Below are 22,172 nucleotides of genomic sequence, written 5' to 3'. Positions count from 1 at the left end.
ACTAGATCTCCCACAGCTTCTTTAGTGTTGTCCATGCGGCTACTGGGCCCATAACCTTTGTTAGGGCATGGAAAGATGCGCTGTGTCCACCACGACCACCTACAGAGTTGAACCACGTTGACAGGACACCAGGGAGAAGGAATCTGGAGAGATGTCTGCAAAGGTATTCAGGCCAAGAAAGAAAATATTTCTTCACCACTGCAAACGGCCTTGAGCTCCTGGCTTGAGAAATAGCGACAAGAGCACTTCAAGCCTTCACTCTATACGAGGGCTTTTAATAAATAAGTTACTTTAATAAGTAAAATACTTTGCCAACCAAACAACCATAACAACAAAAACAGAGAGGCGGTTACTCTTACACCAACTGTCATAACTGACACTCTCTCTCAAAAGGACTGACTGCATCAACATTCCATAATGCAACTGTCAATTGTTAACTGCCAGTGGAACTTGACTGTTTACAATACTTAGCTCACAGCTTTATCTTGTGATCACATACATGTCATTTCCTGACAATGATAGCCCTGTTTAAATATTTGAAGGGATGTCATATTGAGGAGGGAGCCAGCTTGTTTTCTGCTGCTCCAGAGACTAGGACCCGGAACAATGGATGCAAGCTACAGCAAAGAGATTCCACCTCATCATTAGGAAGAACTTCCTGACAGTAAGGGCTGTCCAACAGTGGAACACACTCTTTCGGAGTGTAGTGGAATCTCCCTCCGTGGAGGTGTTTAAACAGAGGCTGGATGGCCATCTGTCGGGGTTGCTTTGATTTGGATTTCCTGCATGGCAGGGGGTTGGACTGGATGGCCCTTGCAGTCACTTCCAACTCTATTCTATGATTCTATGATCTACAGTTCCCAGAATTCCCTAGCATTGAGCCAGGGCAGTTAAAGTGGTCTTAAATGGGATTATTTCTGCAGTGCATTTTGGACCATTGTTTACAACAGGGTAGTAATATCATAGAATGTCATCATTGCAAATCTAATTCTCTGTGGATTCTGCAATGAAATGTAACACTGGGGACTAAAATGTCCTTGTCCTGGTACATAAAGATTAACAAAAGAGATGGAGAAAAATAATCATTCTACTTTAGCGTTTTTTTCTCTTTTCTAAGTATCAATTATGATAACATGGAAACTCAGTGAAATTGCCATTCCCTTCGGGAATAGAGGGAGGATAGGAAGGGGAAGAAAGGCTGCAAAGTATTGGCCATAAAATTGGGCATAAAATGATGGTGGGGTTTTCATTCTGGTAGTATTGTGAAAATCAGTACTAGCCACAGATGGCCTTGGCATTGTTGTCCCCATCTCAGCGGCATCCTGATTCAAGTATATGTGAAGACCTGGGAAAGACTCCGTTTAAAATGTTGTCAGAACTCAGGCTCTCATAGAAGAGCATACATGTGTACAGTGGTGCTACTGCTACCAAAACATGCCACTGCATCTTGGCCAGAAGAAGGATGCTGCAGCTGATCCACCTCTCTTCAGCTGCAGGAGTGCTGATCGCACATAATAGTCTGTTCACTTATAGCTGTATATAGTGCTGCCTATCTTCTCTGAGCTGCCAATCCTTGCTTATGGGAGATGAAGGGAGGCAAATCTAAACACAGGTGTTGTACTAATCACTATCAGCCATCCGATTCACTAGTGGGCTGTAATCACTGTTGAAGTAAGTTATGAATATATTTTAAATCATACATTTGTCTCCTCAGAAGTATATTCATTTTTCTAATAATTGATGGCTCTGAAATCACAATAGAAGAAATCGTAACATTTCTCCAAAGTATACATTATCCCTTTATATACATTGATTAGATGAAATATTTCACTTGCAACCAGTGAGGCATTGCATTTTATGCCAACAGATGCAGGGTTTGCTTATGGATCTTCTCACCTATCGTAATTTTCCTTCCCATTACAAATACCCCTTTTTACTCCAAATCCAAACCATTGTTAAAACATACTGATGAGAGGATTTCTTAAGACAGTTAGGATGTGCAAGAAGATGGAACTGGTATTCAGGGAACATGCATTTGTGATTAATAGATTTTTTTTTTAATTTTTAGGAAGTGGAAAATGAATTATCTGATTTAAGTCTAAGAAAGAACAAAGTGGACATGAAAAACAAACTCCGTTGCAGTGCTGTAGCAGAAAAATCACAAGGTAACTGTATTTTTAAGCTAAATCTAAGACAACTCTAAAATGATTGCTAGTTAATATAAAGTTATTTTAATGATAGTGACATACCTCCAAACATTCAGAAGGGCAGTAGTTCATTGTGATTTCTTCATTGGATTTGGATTTCAAATATGCCTTGGGCACTTTATGGTAACAGTCTAAACATGTTCCCTTCTGTGTCCCAATGTATTGCTCTGGGATAAACCTTAGATATTGTCTTTTTAATTTAAATCAGTACTACCATGGAAATTGGTTAAGCTGGAATCTGTCAGGGATGCTGTCAGGTGAGAACAGGAGACAGAGTCAGACAGGAGAACAATAAACTGGAGACATGCCCTCAGTATCCCCACTAATATACATGAGATTAGAAAAGTATAATCTGAACCTGGGTTTCAGCATTTTAGAGGCTTATTTTAGAAAATGTATGGCCCCAGCTGCATCACTTTTTCCATAGCCTATAACTAACCTGGGTATTCAGCATTTATCATCATGCTTGAACTGTAGGACGTGGATACTGGGGTGAAATATAATGCTTGGCTTCAGGTAACAAAGTGTATCAAGCCAGTCTCCTTTTGAGTATAAGTTTCCAGTTTCCTATCCATTTTGTGTCCACACACCCACATGTTAAAATTTTTGGCAGTTCAGATATGTTAAAAATTCAAGAGTATTGCAGGCTTAATGAAAATCTATTCTTTGTTCCTAAAACCATGTGGTTTTAAAACGCTTATTTATTTTAGAATGTGCCATCATTGCATTGAGGCTTCCTACCTGGAGTCTGTTTCTCCAAATGGTAATGGCTGTCATCAAAAGTGAACAGGGTCAGTTTGTGGAAGATAAGTGGGAGAAGTTGTGCTGCTGTGTCTGTGGATTCTGTTGTGTATATCTACATGAGGTTATGTTACATGTTTATGAATGTAACACAGAGAGATGGAGAGTAGCTGCTCACTTGCTTTGCAGTCTCTAGGCTCATTTTCTTTTTGCCAAGATTTATTTGGTACTCTTTTGGCTTCCGTCCTCAGTGCAAAAATAATCCAATTTCACACCACTTCAACTGCCATGACTCAATTCTACAAAATCCTGGCATTTGTAGTCTGGTGAAGTATTCACCCTTGTCTGTCAGAGAGCTCTGGTGCCTCATCAAACTACAAACTCAGGATTCTGTAGGATACAGTCATGACAGTTAAAGTGGTGTCAGGCTGTATTAATTCTGCAGTGCGGATGCAGCCTTCTCCCCCCCCCCCCCCCCCTTTTTTAGATATTTTCTGTATGATAACAACAGCAGTCTGCATTCTAAACTTTTGAACTTTGGACAACATCCATCATTGAGGCAATATGTGAATGACAACAGTGGACTACATTGTAGGTCTCATACACTTTTTGAACCATTGAATAAACACTGAAGCAATACAATTGAATCAACAATGAAGGAAGTAAAACAAATGGGGAGAATAATCAAAATATTGCAGGTTCTCTAATGTATAATTTCCATTAAGGTTGGTATATATATGTTTGTCAGCAATGAATCTCCTCTCATAAATAACTAGAACAGACTGAACAGAAGAATACCATGTTTTACAGTGAAATGTATGTGTGATTCTAGGTTTATCAAAAGAAAAAGTAGACATGTCTTTGCATCTCAGTAGACCACATTTGATGAAAAGTTGTTTGAGTGCCGCAAGTAACAAAGAAGAGTCTAACCTCGTCATATTTGTGCCTCAGTCACAGGTAAAAAAAAAGCAATTTGTTGAGTCCAATATTAAACAGGATGAGTATTTATGTTATCTGGTTAAAAATAATGCTACAAAAGAATTGCAATTCTTTTTTTTAAGTGCAGTTAGTGCCACAAGGCCAGCATGGACAAGAGAGTTCTGAGTTGCTTTTCCCTTTGTACCTGGTCATGCTGGGAGCAGCAATTGAGCAGCCAGTCAGCGAGTCTTCCTTTTGCTGTAAGGCCAGCATAAGCAAGAGGGAGGAACAAACCTAAGCCACTGCCTCTTCTTTATTCAGATATGAGAGGTTGTGGCAGAGAAGGAGGTGGTGGCAAGTTGGGCATGGCTGAGGTAGATGCCGCTGGCTGCTGCATAAACAGTAAACCTAATTCCAAAAAATAGGTGTTGGGGAATGCTAGAGTTGTCACCCAAGATGAAAGAGGGCAGTAGCCCAAAAAGGTTTGAGGACCTCTGATCTAAACAGAAATCTACATCAAACATATATAAAAGTAAAAGTCTTTGGTTAACTTTAAAAAAGATAGGGATATGTTTATCCATTTTTTTAGACCACAACGAGGGAATTTATCAGTTTTGGGTTTTATAACATAATATAAAGATAATAGTAATTTGCTTATAGTACAAGTGTAACTTGGATATGGTGTTTAGGAAGTTTAACATTGGGGAAGTTAGATATGTAGTGATTAGTTTATGCATGTATTTTGTATGTTATGTTGGGGATTTATTTATTTATTGTGTGTTTTTTAAAAAGTTTCTTAATGTATTCAAATCTGTGTGTTTAACTTTTTGTAAAAAAAAAATTAAAGGCAGTCTTCCATGAAAATCCTTGAACTTAAAGTACACCCTTGGTTATTTCAGAAGATGCATCGGTGGTGGTGGTGATCTTAATCATTTATATCATACCCTTTTTCTAATGGCAGTTTACAAAAGTTAAAAGAGATACTAATTTTAAAAAACAGATTAAAACACACAAAAGTTTATTGTTAAAAAAATAAATGAATTGTTTATAATATTAAAGCTGTTTATAACATATCCACTAAAAATAATACAAGCTGTAGAAGAGTACACTATTAAAGTCAGTTCCCCAAACCCTTTTGGAACATAAAAATGTATAGCTGCCAGTGAAAGGACAGCAAGGAGGAAGCCAGTCTAACCTCCCTGAAAGAGAAATTCTGGAGCCTAGGACCAGGAGAGTCTGTTCTCATGTTTGTACCGAAAGCTAAAAGGTGCTTATATGAGAGAAGGGCCACTGTTTAAGACCTCAAAACTCAAATATCCTCATACATGAAGATACGGTCCTTTGCATAGCCTTGAACCCAAGGTATGTAGTGCTTTGTAAGGCACAGCTAGCTCTTGGAAACAAACTAGTGGCCATTGGAGCTGTTGTAGAAAGACATACAAAGTTATTGCAAATCTCTTCTAATCTTGCAAAGAAGTTTAAAAGTTATTGACAGAGCCCTTGTTTTTTTTCTAAACATCTTTAAATGGCACACACACACACACAGTCTCCCTTCTCAGACGTTTGTCAGCTCCTAAATGGATTTGACAGAACAGAAAATTTTACCTAAATTGACTTATCCATGGGTCATTGTAAGTTCTGTACTGAACTCTTATTTAAAAAGGAACCATTCCTTGGTGAAAGGCAAGAATATGATCTGTCCTGAAAGCACTGACCATCCTCTACTCTCTCATTCATCCAGCCTTTAGTGTGCACACAGTTATGCTTGCTGGAATTTTGTAACTTATTTGGCATTGCTTTCCTTTCCTTCACCCTTTAGATCTTTTATTACACACCCCTAGGTTTTACCCTCAACTTATCCATGGGTCATGCCAAAATCTTTTGACTTATACTTGAGATTGACTTATAGTTGAGTATATACAGTAGTTCTGACAAATGGAATTGATGAAAATCAGTGGAAAATTTTGGACTTATGAGTCTCATCAAGGCCCGGGTGAGATTAGATGGCCTCTGATTCGTTTTGAGTTGAATTGGCCCATTTCTGAAGTACTGAACTGGGGTCCAAAACAGACATTGTACACACCAATAATATTTGTCTAAAACAACTTAGATGTTTTTGTAGAGACATCTGATAGTTCACCCTGTTCTGTCGTTTTGTTTATTTCAGTTTACTGTGAACAATAGTAGAAATCCTACAAGCAGTCAAACATTGAGAATTCAGAGGGAAACAGATTTCATGTAAGTAATTTTTTGTATTTTTAAACTTGTGGAATCATATGACACTCTTGTAAGATGCTAAGGAATCTTGGCTTATATCAATCAGGTTTTGACACTTTCTTTTATATTTACCAAGTCTTTATGGCAGTGAATAAGACTAGGGTTGTCCTCTGGCTGAAATACTAACCTGATGCCATAGCCTGAAGATGAGTGGCTGATTTTACAAACCAGCAGAGAGATGCCAGACCTTATAAAGCCTTCTTATCCAAGTAATTCCCTCTGCCTGAGCAACTTATTGCACTAAACAACAGTGCAATTTCTTGCCTTGCTGATGCCAGACCTCCACTTTGTCCCTGTTTCTTCTGCTTTTGGCATGTTATTGGCTTTGCTGCTGTTGTGCCATGAGCCTCATACCTGTTTGTCTCTCGACTTCAGTTTGTATGCTTTATCCTTTGCCCACCTGTGATCCTATCTTCTGAATCTGGTCCCTTCATCTACTAACAGCAGAATCCTGCTGTAAAATTAGATTTAGATATATTACCATAACATTGATCCAAACTATACTGGAATGTGGCTTTCAGTAGATGGTGTTTTTTTCTTAATGCCTTGTCCAGCACAGCTATAAATGTATGTCTAGTATCTTTTGGCTAGTTTCATTTATTGACCTAGGGATGCTACTGTAACAAACAGTGCTAGCCTACCGTATATACTTGTGTACAAGTCCTTCCCAGCCTCTCCTCAGCCAGGCTCCTTCTCTGGGGAAAGAGCCCAGCCGAAGAGAGGCTGCAAGGTGCACAATCGTCTCCCTCGCTGGGCTTTTCCCTTCAGAGGGAGGTGAGCCAGGGAGAGGCTGCAGGACAGTCGATCACCCTTCCCAGCACCTCCCCAGCTGGGCTATGTCTTGCAGAGGCAGCCTGGCTGGGGAGAGGCTTGGTCAAAGTACCTCATTGCCCCATGGATAAATCTACCTGGGATTTTGGACAACCTTTTGGAGCAAAAACTTCTCGACTTATACTTGAGTATATATGGTACTTCATCCTGGATTGGGTGAAGTAATCAAAACATGTAGTACTGTACTGTTACACTTTTCACTGTGAGTTCTGTTATATAGCTCTTAGTTGAGTAATTTTCACAAGATAACATTATTTCCAACTGATTTTTCACTTTTTAAATTTTCTGTTATTTCCTAGGTGTGCACAATGCTTAACTCCTCAGCCATCTGATCCAGTTTCTTACTTCTGTCAAAAATGTGGCTCATTGAGTCCATCTGTGCCTAAATGCAGCACTCCACCTCTTGTAGATGTTAAGGTCAGCAACAGAAACTATAACACATTAGTCCTGTGTTTAAAAATTAAGTCAGTCTCAGTATATTATACTTGCCTAGAACAATTATAAATCCAACAAGAAGGCAAAACAAAAAACAAAACCAGGAGCAAATATTTTTCTGCCTATTGAGTCAAACAAGAAACCAATTTGGCCATTTCCCCTAGCCCTAATTTCCAGAAACTATACGAAATTAGGGAAAGGTTTAACAGAGCAACTTCATTTGATTTTTTGTAACTTCTTAGTGGCATGGTCACAGGGACGTTTTTAAGCATTATTATTTGCACTTTCCAAAAACTTGTTAAAATTATCTTGGGATTAATTTTGTATTGAACATTCAGCACAAATGTTTCAGACATCACAATATGCCTCCAATACAGTGATTAAAATAAATTCTTCTACCTTTGGTATGATATACAAGAAGCTTAGCAATAAATTTGGAAGAAATAATTTGTTAGTTCCTTGTTCCTCTTCTTTTCCTGTCCACTTTTCTGTTCAAGTACAGGTAGTATAACTGGTTGCTGAGAAAGATGTGGCACAAATTTAACATACTGAAGTGAAATATAAAGAAATGATGTTGGATGTAAAAAGAAGCCAGTGTTGAGGATTATCATGTATTGTTCATATTTGTTCCTTTGCCTTCCTTCTTTCAATATTTCTATTCCCCCACCCCCTTTTTTTTCTTTTATTTCTCTCATGCCACTATGCTTAAGGTGCAAATGGATATAGCTCCAGTTGCATTTGTGAGAAGCATGTTAAAAGAAAGGTATATTGATGGTATTCATATTTTTCAAGTTTTAGTGAAATATATGTATTTGTATTTGAAAGGGCAAAGTACTGTGCCATGTTTGTGGAGCAGAAAATCCGGTTCACATTAAACAGTGTGTGATCTGTGACAGCCACCTACATGAAGAGAAGATGGTAAGAAGAATTTCTACACAAAAGAAGCATACAAGCAGCCTTACACCACCGTATTTAACTTTAAAAGTTGAAGATCAGCTGACAACATTGTTTGCAGTTAACCATGGTCAGATAAGAAGTTTGCATATATCTACATATTTAGTTACACAGAAAAATCGTTATAAAATAAATCAAACAGAATTTAATTTTTTAAAAAAAATACCATCCAGTATATTGAACATTTGTTCTTCACAAAAGAGTGGATTAATTTGTTAGCAAACAAAACTACAACAGGAATACAGTATTACTGACAAAATGTAATATACATAGGTTCTACTATATTATCTTCCAAGTATGTCAGGTAATTATATTATTTCTTTGTTTGTTTGTGTGTTTCATTTCTATGCCACTTTTCTAACAGATAAGCAGCTCACAGATAAAATTGTTTAAGAAAATTTTACAATTAAAATTTAAAAACAATTAAAATCATCTAGTTTTTGGTTTAAAGTTAGACTTCTAGTTAAAAACAGTATAAAATGATATAAAACATGAAAGTTAAAAAAAATCTAAAGCAAACACCTTGTATAAAAGCCTCCCTGAAACAATTATATATTAAAAGCCTGCTTGAATAAAAATGTCTTTGCCTGCTAGTGAAAGGAAAGCAGGGAGGGGGCCAACCTAGCCTCCCATGAAAGAATATTCCAGAGATGGGAGCAGCTGCCAAGAAGGCTCTCTCTCATGTCCTCACCAAACAAGTTTGTGATGGTGGCAGGACTGAGAAAAAGCCTTCCCCAATAGATCTTAGGACCCTTGCAGGTTTGTATGGGCAGATGGGATCTTTCAGGACCTAAGCCGTATGAAAGAGATCCCATGGTGGTTCTGTGCAGAGAGCACAAAATAGCATATAATATGCAAGATCCTCATTCTGGCTAAAGCCATAGACAATATATCTAAATATTGTACATCCCATTCAAATAAGCAGATGGCATCATTTGAAACCTTAGTTCAGCAACCACTATGAAACTGGGGTTAAGCCAGAGAGCCTAAACAAATGGGCAGGATCCTGTGGGCCAACCCTGTGATATCCTGCCTGTGGTTCCACCTGGGAAAGTCTCCAGGCTGGCATAGCAACAAGCAGGTGGTCCCATGCCCATCTGCTGCTGTGCAGTGGAACCACCACCATTCGCCCTTTACCTGCTTCCACCGTTCATCTTCTCTAAAGTCCCCTGTCATAGTCAGTAAGGGCAGAAACTGGGCACCTGGCTGTAACCATATGGCCAGGTGCCTCCTTCTGACATCACAGGCTCTGGATGGGACCTGCAGAGAGGATGACCCTCTATATGGCTTATGTTAGATAAAGGACTGTATTTTTGCAGTGTTCTCAAACTCTAAATGTCTCTTTTTCAGGGGACAAACTTTGTGCTTTTAACATCTTTCAGAGCAGACATCTGAAGTCTTCTAAGCTGAATAATCTGTTAAACATCACTTGAGTTTAACTTTCTATATCAGACTAATCTCCATCATCTCCCTCACTGTCACGCACAAGTTACGCTTATTCATGTGTCCTGGTTTTTTATCCTCTTCATCTGAGGAGCTGTCATCAGAGCCTGCTTGTATTGGCATTTGTTTTATCTTTTTTGTTTCAGCACTCCTAACCTTTCCCTCTCATACTGGCTCCAAATAATTTGTTTTCCTCTTGCACCTAACGCAGTATGAGTCTGAGACATTACAATCTGATTGGGTTTTTTAGTTACTTTTTCTTATCTGCAAATAATTGTTCAGAATGTTATATTGTTCAAATTGGCTCGTTTAGAGGGCTTTAAAAGTGAATTATATAAATTAATACCGAAAATGTCTCTCAGTAGCTAGTATTCATTATGCCTATTTACCATTCAGAGGGAATATTATTTTCTGCACCGGTTGCTAGGTTGAGATGTAGACATCCCACAAAAGTCAGACATGTGTTTTGCATGATGAAGTCCACTTGATCTGTTGGCCACAGTTGTCTTTCAGAGCAGTTTTCGTAAACCTTTTGTAAACCTTTTCAAATTCAACAAGTTTCAATTTACATTTACAGATAATCCCTGTGATTGCTCCTGATTCCCTCTCTTGTTTCTTCTCAGCGTCAATGTCATTTCATTTGTTTCAAGTGTGGTGCAAGCAGTTATCCATATGGTAGATTTTGTGGCATTTGCAGTCTTTACACTGAACATTCTTCCAGACTGGACCCTGAGAATATGCTACAGTTGACTGCTGGAGATTACAGAAGGATTTCTGAGGTAGGTTTTCATAGACAAATGGCAGTCATGTGTGGATCACAGTATGCAATGATGAGCATTAAATCTCTTTGATGTGAGCAAACCCATGTGGCTGAAAAGAAAAGAATTATGTGTGCTATTAATGCTGTATGTTCTGGGTTAGACTGTTATTTGTGTTAGTTTTAGTATTCTAACTTTTTTCCTGGGACATAAAAGAAATATAGATAAAAATAAAATTCATTAAAAACATATAACAATATACAGTCAGCCCTTCTTATACACAGATGTTTTATACACGGATTCAAGCATACACGGTTTGAAAATGTTAAAAAAAAGTTTAAATTTCAAATATCAAACTTTGATTTTCCATTTTTTATAGGGGACACCATTTTGCTATGCCATTATATTTAATGGGACTTGAGCATCCACGGATTTTGTTATACACGGTGGATCTTGGAACCAAACCCCAGTGTATATATAACAAGGGCCCACTGTATAATTGAAAGATAATTAAACTATTTGTACAGTTAAAAACAGTTCAAAAGTCTACCTATTTAAAAAAAAACAAATGCCAACAATAGAGCAGATTACTAAAAGTCCTTTTCGAATGAGCGGTACGTTCCCAAAGGCCTTTTGAAACAAAAGTCTTTGTCTGCCTGTGAAAGATTATCATAGAGGGCTTCACACTACCTTTTCTAGAAAGAGTTGCAGAGCCTGGAAGCAGCCGCAAAGAAAGCTTTCTTTTAAGCCACTACCAAATGTGCTGTGAGAGTAGTAAAAGAGAAGGACCTCTCTTGATGATCTCAAAATCCAGGCAGGCTCATATGGGAGAATGTGGTCTTTCAAATAACTTGAACTTAAGTTGTGTAGAGATATCTGGGTTAAAACGGCAGAGTATAGCAAGGTCCTTTAGTAGTTGTGCTAAGGTAACCTGCACAGGATATGGCATTGATTGGTCTGAATACCCACAAACTGGTCGCAAGGGCTTACTCGGGTATGAGAAACTCTGGAAATCATACCCACGTTGGGATCCTTCTCCAAATGACCACAATGACATTGTTACCTTATTGTGAATGGAACAGAGGAGACAGTAAAGAAGCAACTTGCCCTGCTGCACCATTAGAACCAAAAAGGACCTCAACTCCGAACACTCAGCTTTCTACTTTTAATAAGATATGTAATTATTATAATAATAAAATAATAAAACAATTATTTATGTTTCCCCGCCTCTCCCATTGGATCGAAGCGGGGTTACAGACTAGATTTATGAATTATTAGAAACTTGCCAGTGACTTACAGTTGACTTCAAGCACCAAAACTGCTAAGCTGAAGCTGTGAGTAAAATGCCTATCAGCTTAAAACAAAGAAGTGCTTTTCAAATAAATTTTAAGTTATTGTAAACACTCATTTTAATATATTAAAAAGCATAGAGAAAGGAAAAGAAAATTAACCCTTCAAAAAGAAGAAAATTAAGATTTTTTAAAGTAAGAGGATGGTGATAGACTTGTGTTAGCTGAATGGGTAAACTACCAATAATCCTGAGAAAGAAGATAATTTACCTTTTTTGTAGTCTAAACATTGTGATTTCATGGTGGAGAAGAAGGAAATAATGAACCAGAATTCCTTCTGAATGAGGAATTAAAGGAAGAATAGAGGCTAGAAAGCACTGTTTAGGACCAAAAGCAACAGTGACACCCTGTGATTGAGAGTGAGAACTGTGGGGGAAATACAGTTCTCAGTTTGACAGCTATTGAAATACATTTGTAACTGATTTGTCATTAAAATGATGGCATCTTTCACCAGATCCAACACAAGACAAACTACAACCACTCAGTGACAAAGAAGAGCATAATTTGAGCAACCAATTAAGCCAAATGACTCTAATAAACTAATTTTGGAAGAAATTTTGAATGAAATTTATCAGAAATGGTTGATTGAATAAGGCAATAGGGAAAGAGAAGGCTTAAATGAATGTTAACCTAAGGAATGGATCAAAGATTTGAAGAAAGATTTACAAGTAGAGTTAAAAGATATTTTAATTTTTTAAAATACAGATCTCTACTGATATGCAACATCTTAATGAAAAATTTACGCCTCTGAAAAAGAGAACAAAGCTATAAGAACCTTCTGAAAAGAGAAAAGGATCTGGATGCAATGTCCATGCTGGAATGCAAAAAGAGAGAGACCTTTAAGACATATTGGGATTGAAGAATAGCTGGATGAAAATATGTATGACAGAGTAGTTGATGCCTTGGCCAAGATGTTAGGAAATCTTGCATTTTCTTCCACAACAGCAAATTCTAACAGATTGTGAATCTGAGAAACCACTGATTTGCTATTTTATGACTAGAATAAACAAGAAAAGTTCTGGTCATGTTTTCAGTTATGTATCTTAGTAGCTAAGAGAAACAGAGTCTATAATTCATCTTTCTTATAAACTTACTAGGCTGCTTTAAACTAGTACTGTAAGTTTCAGCTTGTCCTCTACAAATAGTAATATCTTTTTAAAATAAATTTTAAGTATATTCTGGCCTTTTCCTGATATAGGACCTGAAGTGGCTTACAACATTAAAACACACAACTAAAAATACACAACTAAAATCAATGTAGAACAGTTCAAAATAATTTAAAACATAATGAAACTAAAAATGCAGCAATCCCATTAAAAGACCCTTCTGCAATAACCAAAATACCAGCTAAATAAAATGATCTTTGTTTGCTGACAGAAAGAGAACAGTCCTGATCTACTTTACAAGGATGTGGTAAAGATTACGGCAATATTGTACACAGTGCATCCTGAACCCTCAAAATACTGTGCATGGATGCTGGATTAGATTGTGAGATATCAGAAAACACCAACATCTCCAAAATATATTAATTTGGTGTAGGGGAATACATTAAGATAATGTTGTTGTCTTTTGATAAGTTATATCAGTATAATTATAATTTGAACTCTTAACAGAATGAGAACTTGCAGACCTGGGAGCAATCACTTGTTTCATTGTCAGCATCAAGACCAGATTTATTAGAGAAAAAAGAACAAGGAACACAAACCACTGGCTTGTTCTATCCATCCAGCAAACTTCTAAAGAAGAAAGAATGTGAGATGATCGCTCAAAAGGAGAAGCAGAATAAGACAAATGATCACAATCGGCTGCTCACAGCTATCAGTCCTGGCAGAGGTAAACAAAGTTTAATCTTTCCTTTATTTCGAAATAGAGTCTCCATAAACTGGCTGTTGGATTTTTATTTTATCTGGGTTCTGTCAGTTTTATCACTCTTGTTGTGGAACTGTTGAATGCCTTTAAATGAGCATACTAAGCCATTGAACTTTTTTTATTCATTTCCTCTCCAGTTGATTTTCAGTTGCCACCCAAGTTTACTTCTTCTTCTTTACTTAACACTTATCCTTATAATTACAAATTCTTTTTAAATTTTACCTTCTTCTAAAGCTCTCTCCTCTCCTCACATTCTTCTTTTCTTACCACAGAATATCTTTCCTCCAATGAGAAGATTGATAAATTTGCAGTAGAAAGGAAATATGGCTTCTGGACCACATTGGTGGTGGGGAGACGGAAATCTAACTTTGTCATAAAGTGATATTCTGTCATGCTAAATGGATTTAATGCTATCTCCTATGTGAAGAAACTATTAAAATAACAAAATAGTCTAATCTTTCACTGGGTAGAACAAAACTGCCAAGCCCTATTTAAAGAAGACTTCTTTTATTTTGACCAAAATTAGATTTTTAAAAAGAAACTGGATCCAATAACTTCCAGTTTTCATTTTGTCTGGTGGCATACCTTGCCATATACTGATAATCGATCGTGCTAATTGGAAAGGATTTGCCCTCCAGACCTGCTTGTCCACTATGGTTTAATATAATTATAGTGGCTTACTAAAGGCTTTTTACTGAGAGTTCCCAAGTGAGCTGAATCAACATATTTCTCAGCTTAGAAATATTGTTTCTAACAATATTATTAGATATTGTAATGCAGAGTTATTTAGCCACTCTGTTAAACTGTTTCTGTGATATGGTCTTTTTTCTCACTTTGTTTTCCACATTACAGGTTACTGGAGGAAGCAACTAGATCATGTTTGTGCACACCTCAGAAGCTATGCACAGAATAACCTAGCGTTCAGAACCTTAATTGGAGAGCCTCAAATGGGGAAGGTGAAGACCATGTATTACATGACTTTGTATAACACATTTCAGCAAAAATACGTTCTCTTTAGGCAATTTCTATGCCCTTCAGCACACTCCTATGATACACATCCACTGGACTCAATCATAGAGTCGTGCTGGAGGACTCTAGAAATCTCTAGATCCTTCTCTACAGATAATGATGGAGGACCTAGAGAAAATGCCAGAAAGAATACCTAATTGTTCATCTCAGGTAGGAGAATTAGCCTTCTAGATTATACACAAAAGTCATATTATGTTGAGGATCCCAAAATAGACTTCTCGTGAAATACCTGGGCTGCCTGTATTTCAAAATTACAGGCAGTAAAGCAAGTGCTATAAGAAAGTAATGAAATTTAATATATGTAATACTAGCTTATCTGTATAGCAGTGATAAATCTGAAAATAGGAAAGTCACATAATTAGAACAACACAAAGGGCGAGAGATAGGAAGTCATTTTATTAAGATTGAATGATGTGAGTGAATGTAAGTAATATGGAATGTAAGGGACTGTATGTAAATTAATGTTTTCTATTATGCTTGTTTGGTTTTGTCTTTTTTAACTACAATAAAGAGTTCAACAGACTGCCCAGAAAGGGCGGGCTAGAGCCACCCATTTTTGTTCTTGAGGGATGCTGCAGCAGCCAAACCAAAAAGCGGGTTCTTTTTGGGGAGTACAGCGGATGCCATGAGTGCGCCATTGGCACACTGCCATGCATCGATGACACATGCATGGCGCCACGATGTGCAGACACTGCGCTACACTTGCATCATCATGGCGGCCCCCATGTGGACAGGGCCGAGCCATGATGGCGCCACCACCGCACGTTAGGGCTCGGGAACATGCGTTCACTCTGCATTCCCGAGCCCTAAAATCACCCCCAGACTGCTGCTTTCAGGCAGTCTGTACCGGGCCTAAATCTTTATTTAAAAAATTTGTTCTGGGAGAGATAACTGGCCCAGCATGGCATCATAGAACTGCAGAGTTGAAAGTTACCTCAGAAATCATAATCCAAATCTTGCCCAATGCAAGAATCAGCAGCTAGAGCATGTCTGACAGATGGCTGTCAAATCAGCCATCAAATTCCAATGACTCTATCATCTTCATGTGTAGTTCATTCCACTGTTAATCACCTACTTACAGTTGAAGAACGTCAAGATTACCCTTCTTTCTATTTTTTCATTATCTGGACTGATTCAGCAGCAATGCTGCTGTGGAAGACCAAAAATTAGTGATGATCCTAGCCTAGTTATGTCTAGGCCTTCAATGTACTGCTTTCAAAACAGTTTAGAAACTTCAAAAGACTGCTTCTTTCCTTGGATTAGGTCAGTATATGTACCTATTTTATTGGCATCCAATTTCTCCTCCCACTTCAGGATGCTGGTTTGAATGATTATTAGGGAATTAACTCAGTGAACTTCTCTCTGGTAATGAGTTGATTAACTCAAAGAGCAACTTTTCTCCATTTGAACCTCCAAGACAATAAAGGTCTATGAGTGGACTCCTGCCACTCATATTTCAGGGATGCCTTTGTCATTTGCACCCTCGTATAGTGGAATGCCATCCTGCAAAAGGTATGCCTTGTCTTTGCTTTTGCCTATTTAGCAGGGAAAAAAATAAAAAGACTTAACAGGTTTTTGCCCATTAGCCTACTGAGTAGTTTAAAAAACACAGCAGTCTAGTGGAATTAAGAACAGGGCATGGAAGCGCCTCCTTCCATTTATCCCAAAAGCTAGATTTGAAAATCTAGCAAATCCTCCACAACCTGCAGGGCTCAAGAGGACAGGGCAGAGGACTGGAGGAAAGTTGACATTTCTGTACTAGTGCAACACTTTTACTTAGCCTATTGATTATGTGTGATGTTTAAACTCACATTTTCACTGGTTTTGCATTCTTTATTTTAATTTCTAAAAAAGTGTACTCATTTTCTTTTCTTTTTTAATAAAGAGAAATTAAAAGCTAACTGCTGCTTTTTTTTTCTATAGCTTATTTCTGCTACAGTCCACAAGGATGATTATCAAATCAGTCTCCAGATAAATTATGCACTTGCTGTAAATAAGGTCTGTTTGTGAATCTACACTGATAATGATGGCTAATCGCATTTTGAGGGTTAACAGCTATTTAATTATTTTGAAATGGGGGCCAGACTAAACCACTATCTAAAATGGGCAGGAGTGCTGTAAAACACAAATTTTTCTTCACATCTAAAATATGAATTCATCCATTTCTGTTTTATTTACAAAGCGGATTTGGCACAAAAGAATGTTGTATTAACTGAACTAGGAATCAGATTTAGTGCAAAAGCAGACCATTTAGGAAAGAGGAAGGGTGCCCAGGGTTACATACAAATTGCCCAAGGGTTGAGGGTTGACCATGGGAAAAATTGATGGTATGCATACTTTTTTTTAGGCAAACCTGTCCTTCTGTACTGATCTTAACACTGAGAAACATTGATAAGCTCCAGGGCTCCCTATAACAGAATCTAAAAACCAGTGCCTGCTGTTATAATGTTTGTCATATCAGTATAAGCTGTCGTTTAATTGTAAATCTATTGTTTGTTATTCTCCAGGATATTTTGGCCAGCAGACCCATGACATTTGACGATTATGATCTGAGCCCCAGCAAAGCAGGTAGAAAGGGATTAAAGGAAAGTCAATCCAGTTAGAGTGGGTGTTATAGTGGTGATTTAATGTAAGGGAATTCAATCCACATAACATTTCAAGTTGCTTGTTCAGACAGTAAAATACTGATGAAAAAGTCTAATGATCAAGCAGGCCTTGAACAGAGTGACAGCCTGGCAAGAAAAAAGTGAAAGTAATAGCTGCTTTTGAAAATACTGTTTTAATGTCACGTCATTTTCAAAACTGTTAGGTATTTACATCATTGTAAACTGATTTACAAACAGGTAAACATTAAATAGCAACAATGTACAATGGTCTAAATACTCAAAAGGCACCAGATCATGTCTGATTCAGGAAGCTAAGCAGGGTTAGCCCTGGTTAATGCTTGGATGGGACATCACCAAGGAATACTAGGTCCTGCAGGCCATAGTTCAGAGGAAGGAACTGGCAAAACTATCACTGAGTATTGCTTGTCTAAGAAAACCCTATGAAATTCATAAGATCAGCATAAACCAACAGGTGACCTGAAGGCATGCACGCACATATACAGACACACAATGTCCATATTCTCAGAAGAGTGGCAGAGTCTTAGCCGAGACTCTTGGGACCATTGTGCAAGGGGAGCCAGCAGTGTGCCTGTTTTACAGTGGGCATCAGTACTACGAGTCCCATAGCACAATGGTACACTGCACAACACACCCTGATACACATTGTTGCAATTCACTAGAGACTTTGCATATCATTTCAGAGGTGTAGCCACATCCTTGTAAAGGTATGCACTATAACCTCTTATGCAGGATCTCAAATGTTATTCTTTAATACAAAAATGACATAATTTGATCACTTAACAAGTCAGAATATGCAAGCATTCAGAAGGTCACTCATCCATCCAATCATTCCTCTTGCTTTCTCTCTTTACAGAAACCAAATCCAGCATTTTTACATAAAATATACACATTCTAGACTACATTTTATTCTGGGTGGAAGCATATAGGATTTGTTACAAATCTAGATAAACCTAGAAAATAATAAAATGCAACTGAAATATTTATCTTATTAAAATTTTCTTGAGAGTGAAAGTGTTTAATGCATCACTCTCATGTTGTTGTGCTGTACTATTAATATCACTTGAATTTCAACATGGTGTTCTCTGTTTTAGCAAGTAAACTTTGCCAGAGAATATCAAGCCGCAACAAGATGACAGAAACAAGGAAGTCTCTAGAAAAAGAAGACAGGCTTAATGTATGTATGATCTTTCAATTTGGAGGTTACACCTATGTAAGCATGCTAAGACATAAGCAGTTGGCTTAAAGATGGATCTCTTTGGAAAAATACTATTTTAGGGAAGAAAAGTATAGACATTTGTACTGCTTCTATTTTTTTACTTGTTTTTCTCGTAATTTTGGTGTACAGATTTTTCTTTGCATTCCTCTTCACTTTAGACTGGGAGCTCCCTCCAAAACACCTTAAAGCGATTCTCCTTTATTGAGGACATCATGAAAGTCTTGCCTTATCTTGAGAGCACCTCTCTCTAAGGAAGCAACTTCTGGGCACATCCATTTGTTGATTTTTTAATTTTTTTTAGGGAGGACAATCATACTTTCTCAGACTAGACTGGGACAGCTTCTTGTCTGTTTTTCTTTCATATGTACAATTTGAAGGTTGCAAGAAATTATGTGTATATATTGGTGAAGCAATCATGGTAGCATTGAATGCCAGGTTTATGAACTAGGTGAATAGGAAGCTACCCATCTAGCCCTGAACCAGACCAGGAATAGAGTAATTTCTACTCCACTTCCATTTGTATGGAATAGGGCTTGAGGACAGAAGACTATAATAGCTGAACAATATATACTACACTTCCTGTCACTTGCCCCCTGGAATTATTATGATTACCTATTCCAGTTGAAAAATACCTTAAATACCATCTGAGATACTTTCTATACTGTTGAACTACCTATGGGAAAATGAAGATAAAATCTTGTAAGATCTGGCAATTTATTTATGGCAGCAAGAATTATATTAGCTAAAGTACTGGAAAAATTCTGGTATCCCTACTGTTAGAAAGTCAAGGGCTTGATATTGTTCATGTTGATACAGGTATCTCCTGCCTTTCGACACCTCGCTGTCTGATGCCTCAGTCTTTCCATTAATTTGATTATGGGTTTGCTCCTTCGTCAGAGTAGGAATTTGTCTGAAGCATTGAAAGAGCAAGGCGTCATCAGTAATACATCCTTGGACTTTTTAGGCAGTGGGTGTGTTATCCTTGACCCTGGATCTCACCAAGGCTGCAGTGCCTCCAATCCCCACCACATTACCCCCTAGCCTCTGACCTGCCCTAGCCCTGGGACAATATAAAAGCTTGTCCAGCTACTTATTGGGACAACAGTCCTGTCCTGATTGCTTCTTTTGTGGCGGAGAGAAAGAAAGTTTGGTTTCCTACCGCCATGGCACAATATACAACAGAAGCAGCTGCCCCTGGCCTTTTCAAGCACAGCTGGACTCTTCCATGGTTGCAATCCTAAACTGGGTAGTGAGTAAGCAGCACAACAAAGCAGAAGGTGAAGAAGAAAGTGGTTTGTTTTGAAAGCCTTTCCTCTTGCCCCAGTCAGCTGACTACATGATCCCCCATTTCTGAGGAGCAGACCCCTTTTGGACAATGCTTTGTGATTTTCCCCAGCCTGCTTCTCAAAGGGGCTTATGCCCACTGAAGACAATAACTCTGTTCCCCAGAAGCAGAGGGATCATGAATCACTGTCTACAAAGTAGCTTGTGCCTATGGAAGGCAATAACTATGTTTCCCAGAAACAGGGAAATCAAATAAGTGATTCAAAAGTGGATTGTGTCCATGGAAGGCAATAATTGTTCCACAGAAGCAGAGAGATCATGAAGTCCCAAAGGTGTATGTGGTGGATCACTCCAAGTGAGTCATTGAGGACAGTACTGTGGCTTTTAAACCACAATTACACTGGGAAAAAACAGCTTTGACGATATTGATCGCACAACGACAGTTCCAACCCATAGCTGTTTGCTCCCTGACCCATCCTTTTTCATTGATGGGGGAAACCCGTGAATGGCCTGGCAATCACTTGAAATGCTGCTCTTGTGGCAGTTGCACAATTGCTGGTTGCATAGTGTCATGATCCCTCCTCCCCGTTCCCTTCCCCCTCACTATTTGCAAGCACCCCGATTACCTTTATTTTCCTATTTCTTTTAAGACTTTAATCACATAAGGAGAGCTCCAAAATTGCATGAAAAGGGAGGGGGGAGACAAACAAAAGCTAGGCTGGGCAGGGCATAAGGCAGGACAGCGGGGTTAAAGGAGAAGTCAGGGAGAGAGCACAATGGGGGAAGCAGTCCCAATTGCGTGGTTTCTGACTTGAAAGCGGTATGTTACCATAAATAATAATAAATAATAAAATAAAACTTTTATTTTTATCCTGCTTTTCTGTGACGAGACAATCAAAGCAGCTCACAACACATTAAAATATCCACATTCAATATTATGTCCCAAATTCCCTCCCCCTTAAAACAGGATTAAATATGATACAATTAAAATTGGAGATTAAAATATCTGTTATAAAAATATAACCAGGACAAAGTGGTGGGCTAATACATGATGTGAGGGGCCATAGTTTTAAACTAGTGTAACTGTTGCAAGAACAAGCCTTGTATGGAAAAATCCTAGGTTGAGACAACACCAGCCCCATAACTGTACACCCAGTCAAAGGAACATGTGATATTGTGTGTCCTCCCCATTTTTTTATATGCCACATACTTATGGTATTGTTTTTGACACCTAAATAGCTCTCCTCCTTCCTGTATTTGGAACACGTAGCATACATTCAATACTGTGCGAAGTCTGGGGACATTTATATCATCTTAGCAGGAATAAGGAACCCTGGACCACAAGGCCCATACACATCCCTTGTCTGAGGCACTGGCTGACAGTGCGAAAGGGACATGCCTTTGATCAGTCACAGGGGATCCTTCTGCCAGAGGAGGGACGTAGCTACCTCTGAGGAAGAAATAGGAGGAATTTCTTGAAGTCTACTGTACTATTATTCTTCTTTAAAAATATATATTTGTTCTTCTCTTTATGTTTAATTTTAAAAAATTATAAAGAGGAATTTTTGTAGAACAGAATATGTCCTAGCAGACTGGATGAGCGTGAATTTCAAAAGAAGAGTAAAATGAGGACATCAAAAATTAGCACATCAGCTTGATGTGAATACTTCGGAAGTTTCCAGGGCAGATCAGTGAACGATCAGTCTGTGGGCACTTGCAAAAAGAATGATATGATTAGTAAAAGCCAGAAACAACTGAAGCCATTCTAATCCCTCTCTCTGATAAAGTTATCAGTTTGGGAAAGAAAGGGAATACTGTGGTTGTAGTGTATCTTTATTTCACTTTTTGACATTGCTGTGGACAAACTGGTAAAATGTGGGCTATCTATCTCTGATAGATTTGTAGTTGGCTTAGGGACCAAACCCAAGGGTCTTCATCAGTGATTCATCATCATCCTGGGAAGAAGTGACCAATGGGGTATCCTTAGCTCAGCTTTGTTCAACATCCTTATAAAGGTGGCCATCCTTATCCATGGATTTTTTATCCACGTATTCAAGTATCCATGGCTTGAAAATATTCCAAAAAAGTATAAATTCCAAATAGCAAAGCTTGATTTTCCATTTTGCTGTGAGCATCCACGGATTTTATTATCCATGGGGGACCCTGGAACCAAACCCCAGTAGGTACCAAGGGCCCACTGTAAATTACTTGGATGATGGAATAGTGGGCATGCT

The 22,172-nt window shown here is 38.1% G+C and overlaps 1 protein-coding gene across 2 annotated transcripts in view; it reads left to right on the top strand.

Moving 5' to 3' along the window:
* Nucleotides 1-22,172, top strand: part of DZANK1 (double zinc ribbon and ankyrin repeat domains 1) — a 38,531-nt gene that overhangs the window by 8,163 nt on the left and 8,196 nt on the right. For both annotated transcript variants that reach the window (XM_042466414.1, XM_042466413.1), the window contains exons 4-14: nt 2,069-2,165; nt 3,781-3,905; nt 6,034-6,104; nt 7,274-7,391; nt 8,235-8,327; nt 10,430-10,585; nt 13,527-13,746; nt 14,635-14,738; nt 16,735-16,809; nt 17,319-17,379; nt 18,530-18,612. In XM_042466414.1, the coding sequence (XP_042322348.1) occupies nt 2,069-2,165; nt 3,781-3,905; nt 6,034-6,104; nt 7,274-7,391; nt 8,235-8,327; nt 10,430-10,585; nt 13,527-13,746; nt 14,635-14,738; nt 16,735-16,809; nt 17,319-17,379; nt 18,530-18,612 (1,203 nt within the window). The remainder of the gene's footprint in view (nt 1-2,068; nt 2,166-3,780; nt 3,906-6,033; nt 6,105-7,273; nt 7,392-8,234; nt 8,328-10,429; nt 10,586-13,526; nt 13,747-14,634; nt 14,739-16,734; nt 16,810-17,318; nt 17,380-18,529; nt 18,613-22,172) is intronic.

Source organism: Sceloporus undulatus, chromosome 4, assembly GCF_019175285.1.
Source record: "Sceloporus undulatus isolate JIND9_A2432 ecotype Alabama chromosome 4, SceUnd_v1.1, whole genome shotgun sequence".
NCBI classification, from domain to species: domain Eukaryota; kingdom Metazoa; phylum Chordata; class Lepidosauria; order Squamata; family Phrynosomatidae; genus Sceloporus; species Sceloporus undulatus.
The sequence above is the reverse complement of the archived record's forward strand: the minus strand, read 5'-3'. Positions and strand labels throughout refer to the sequence as shown.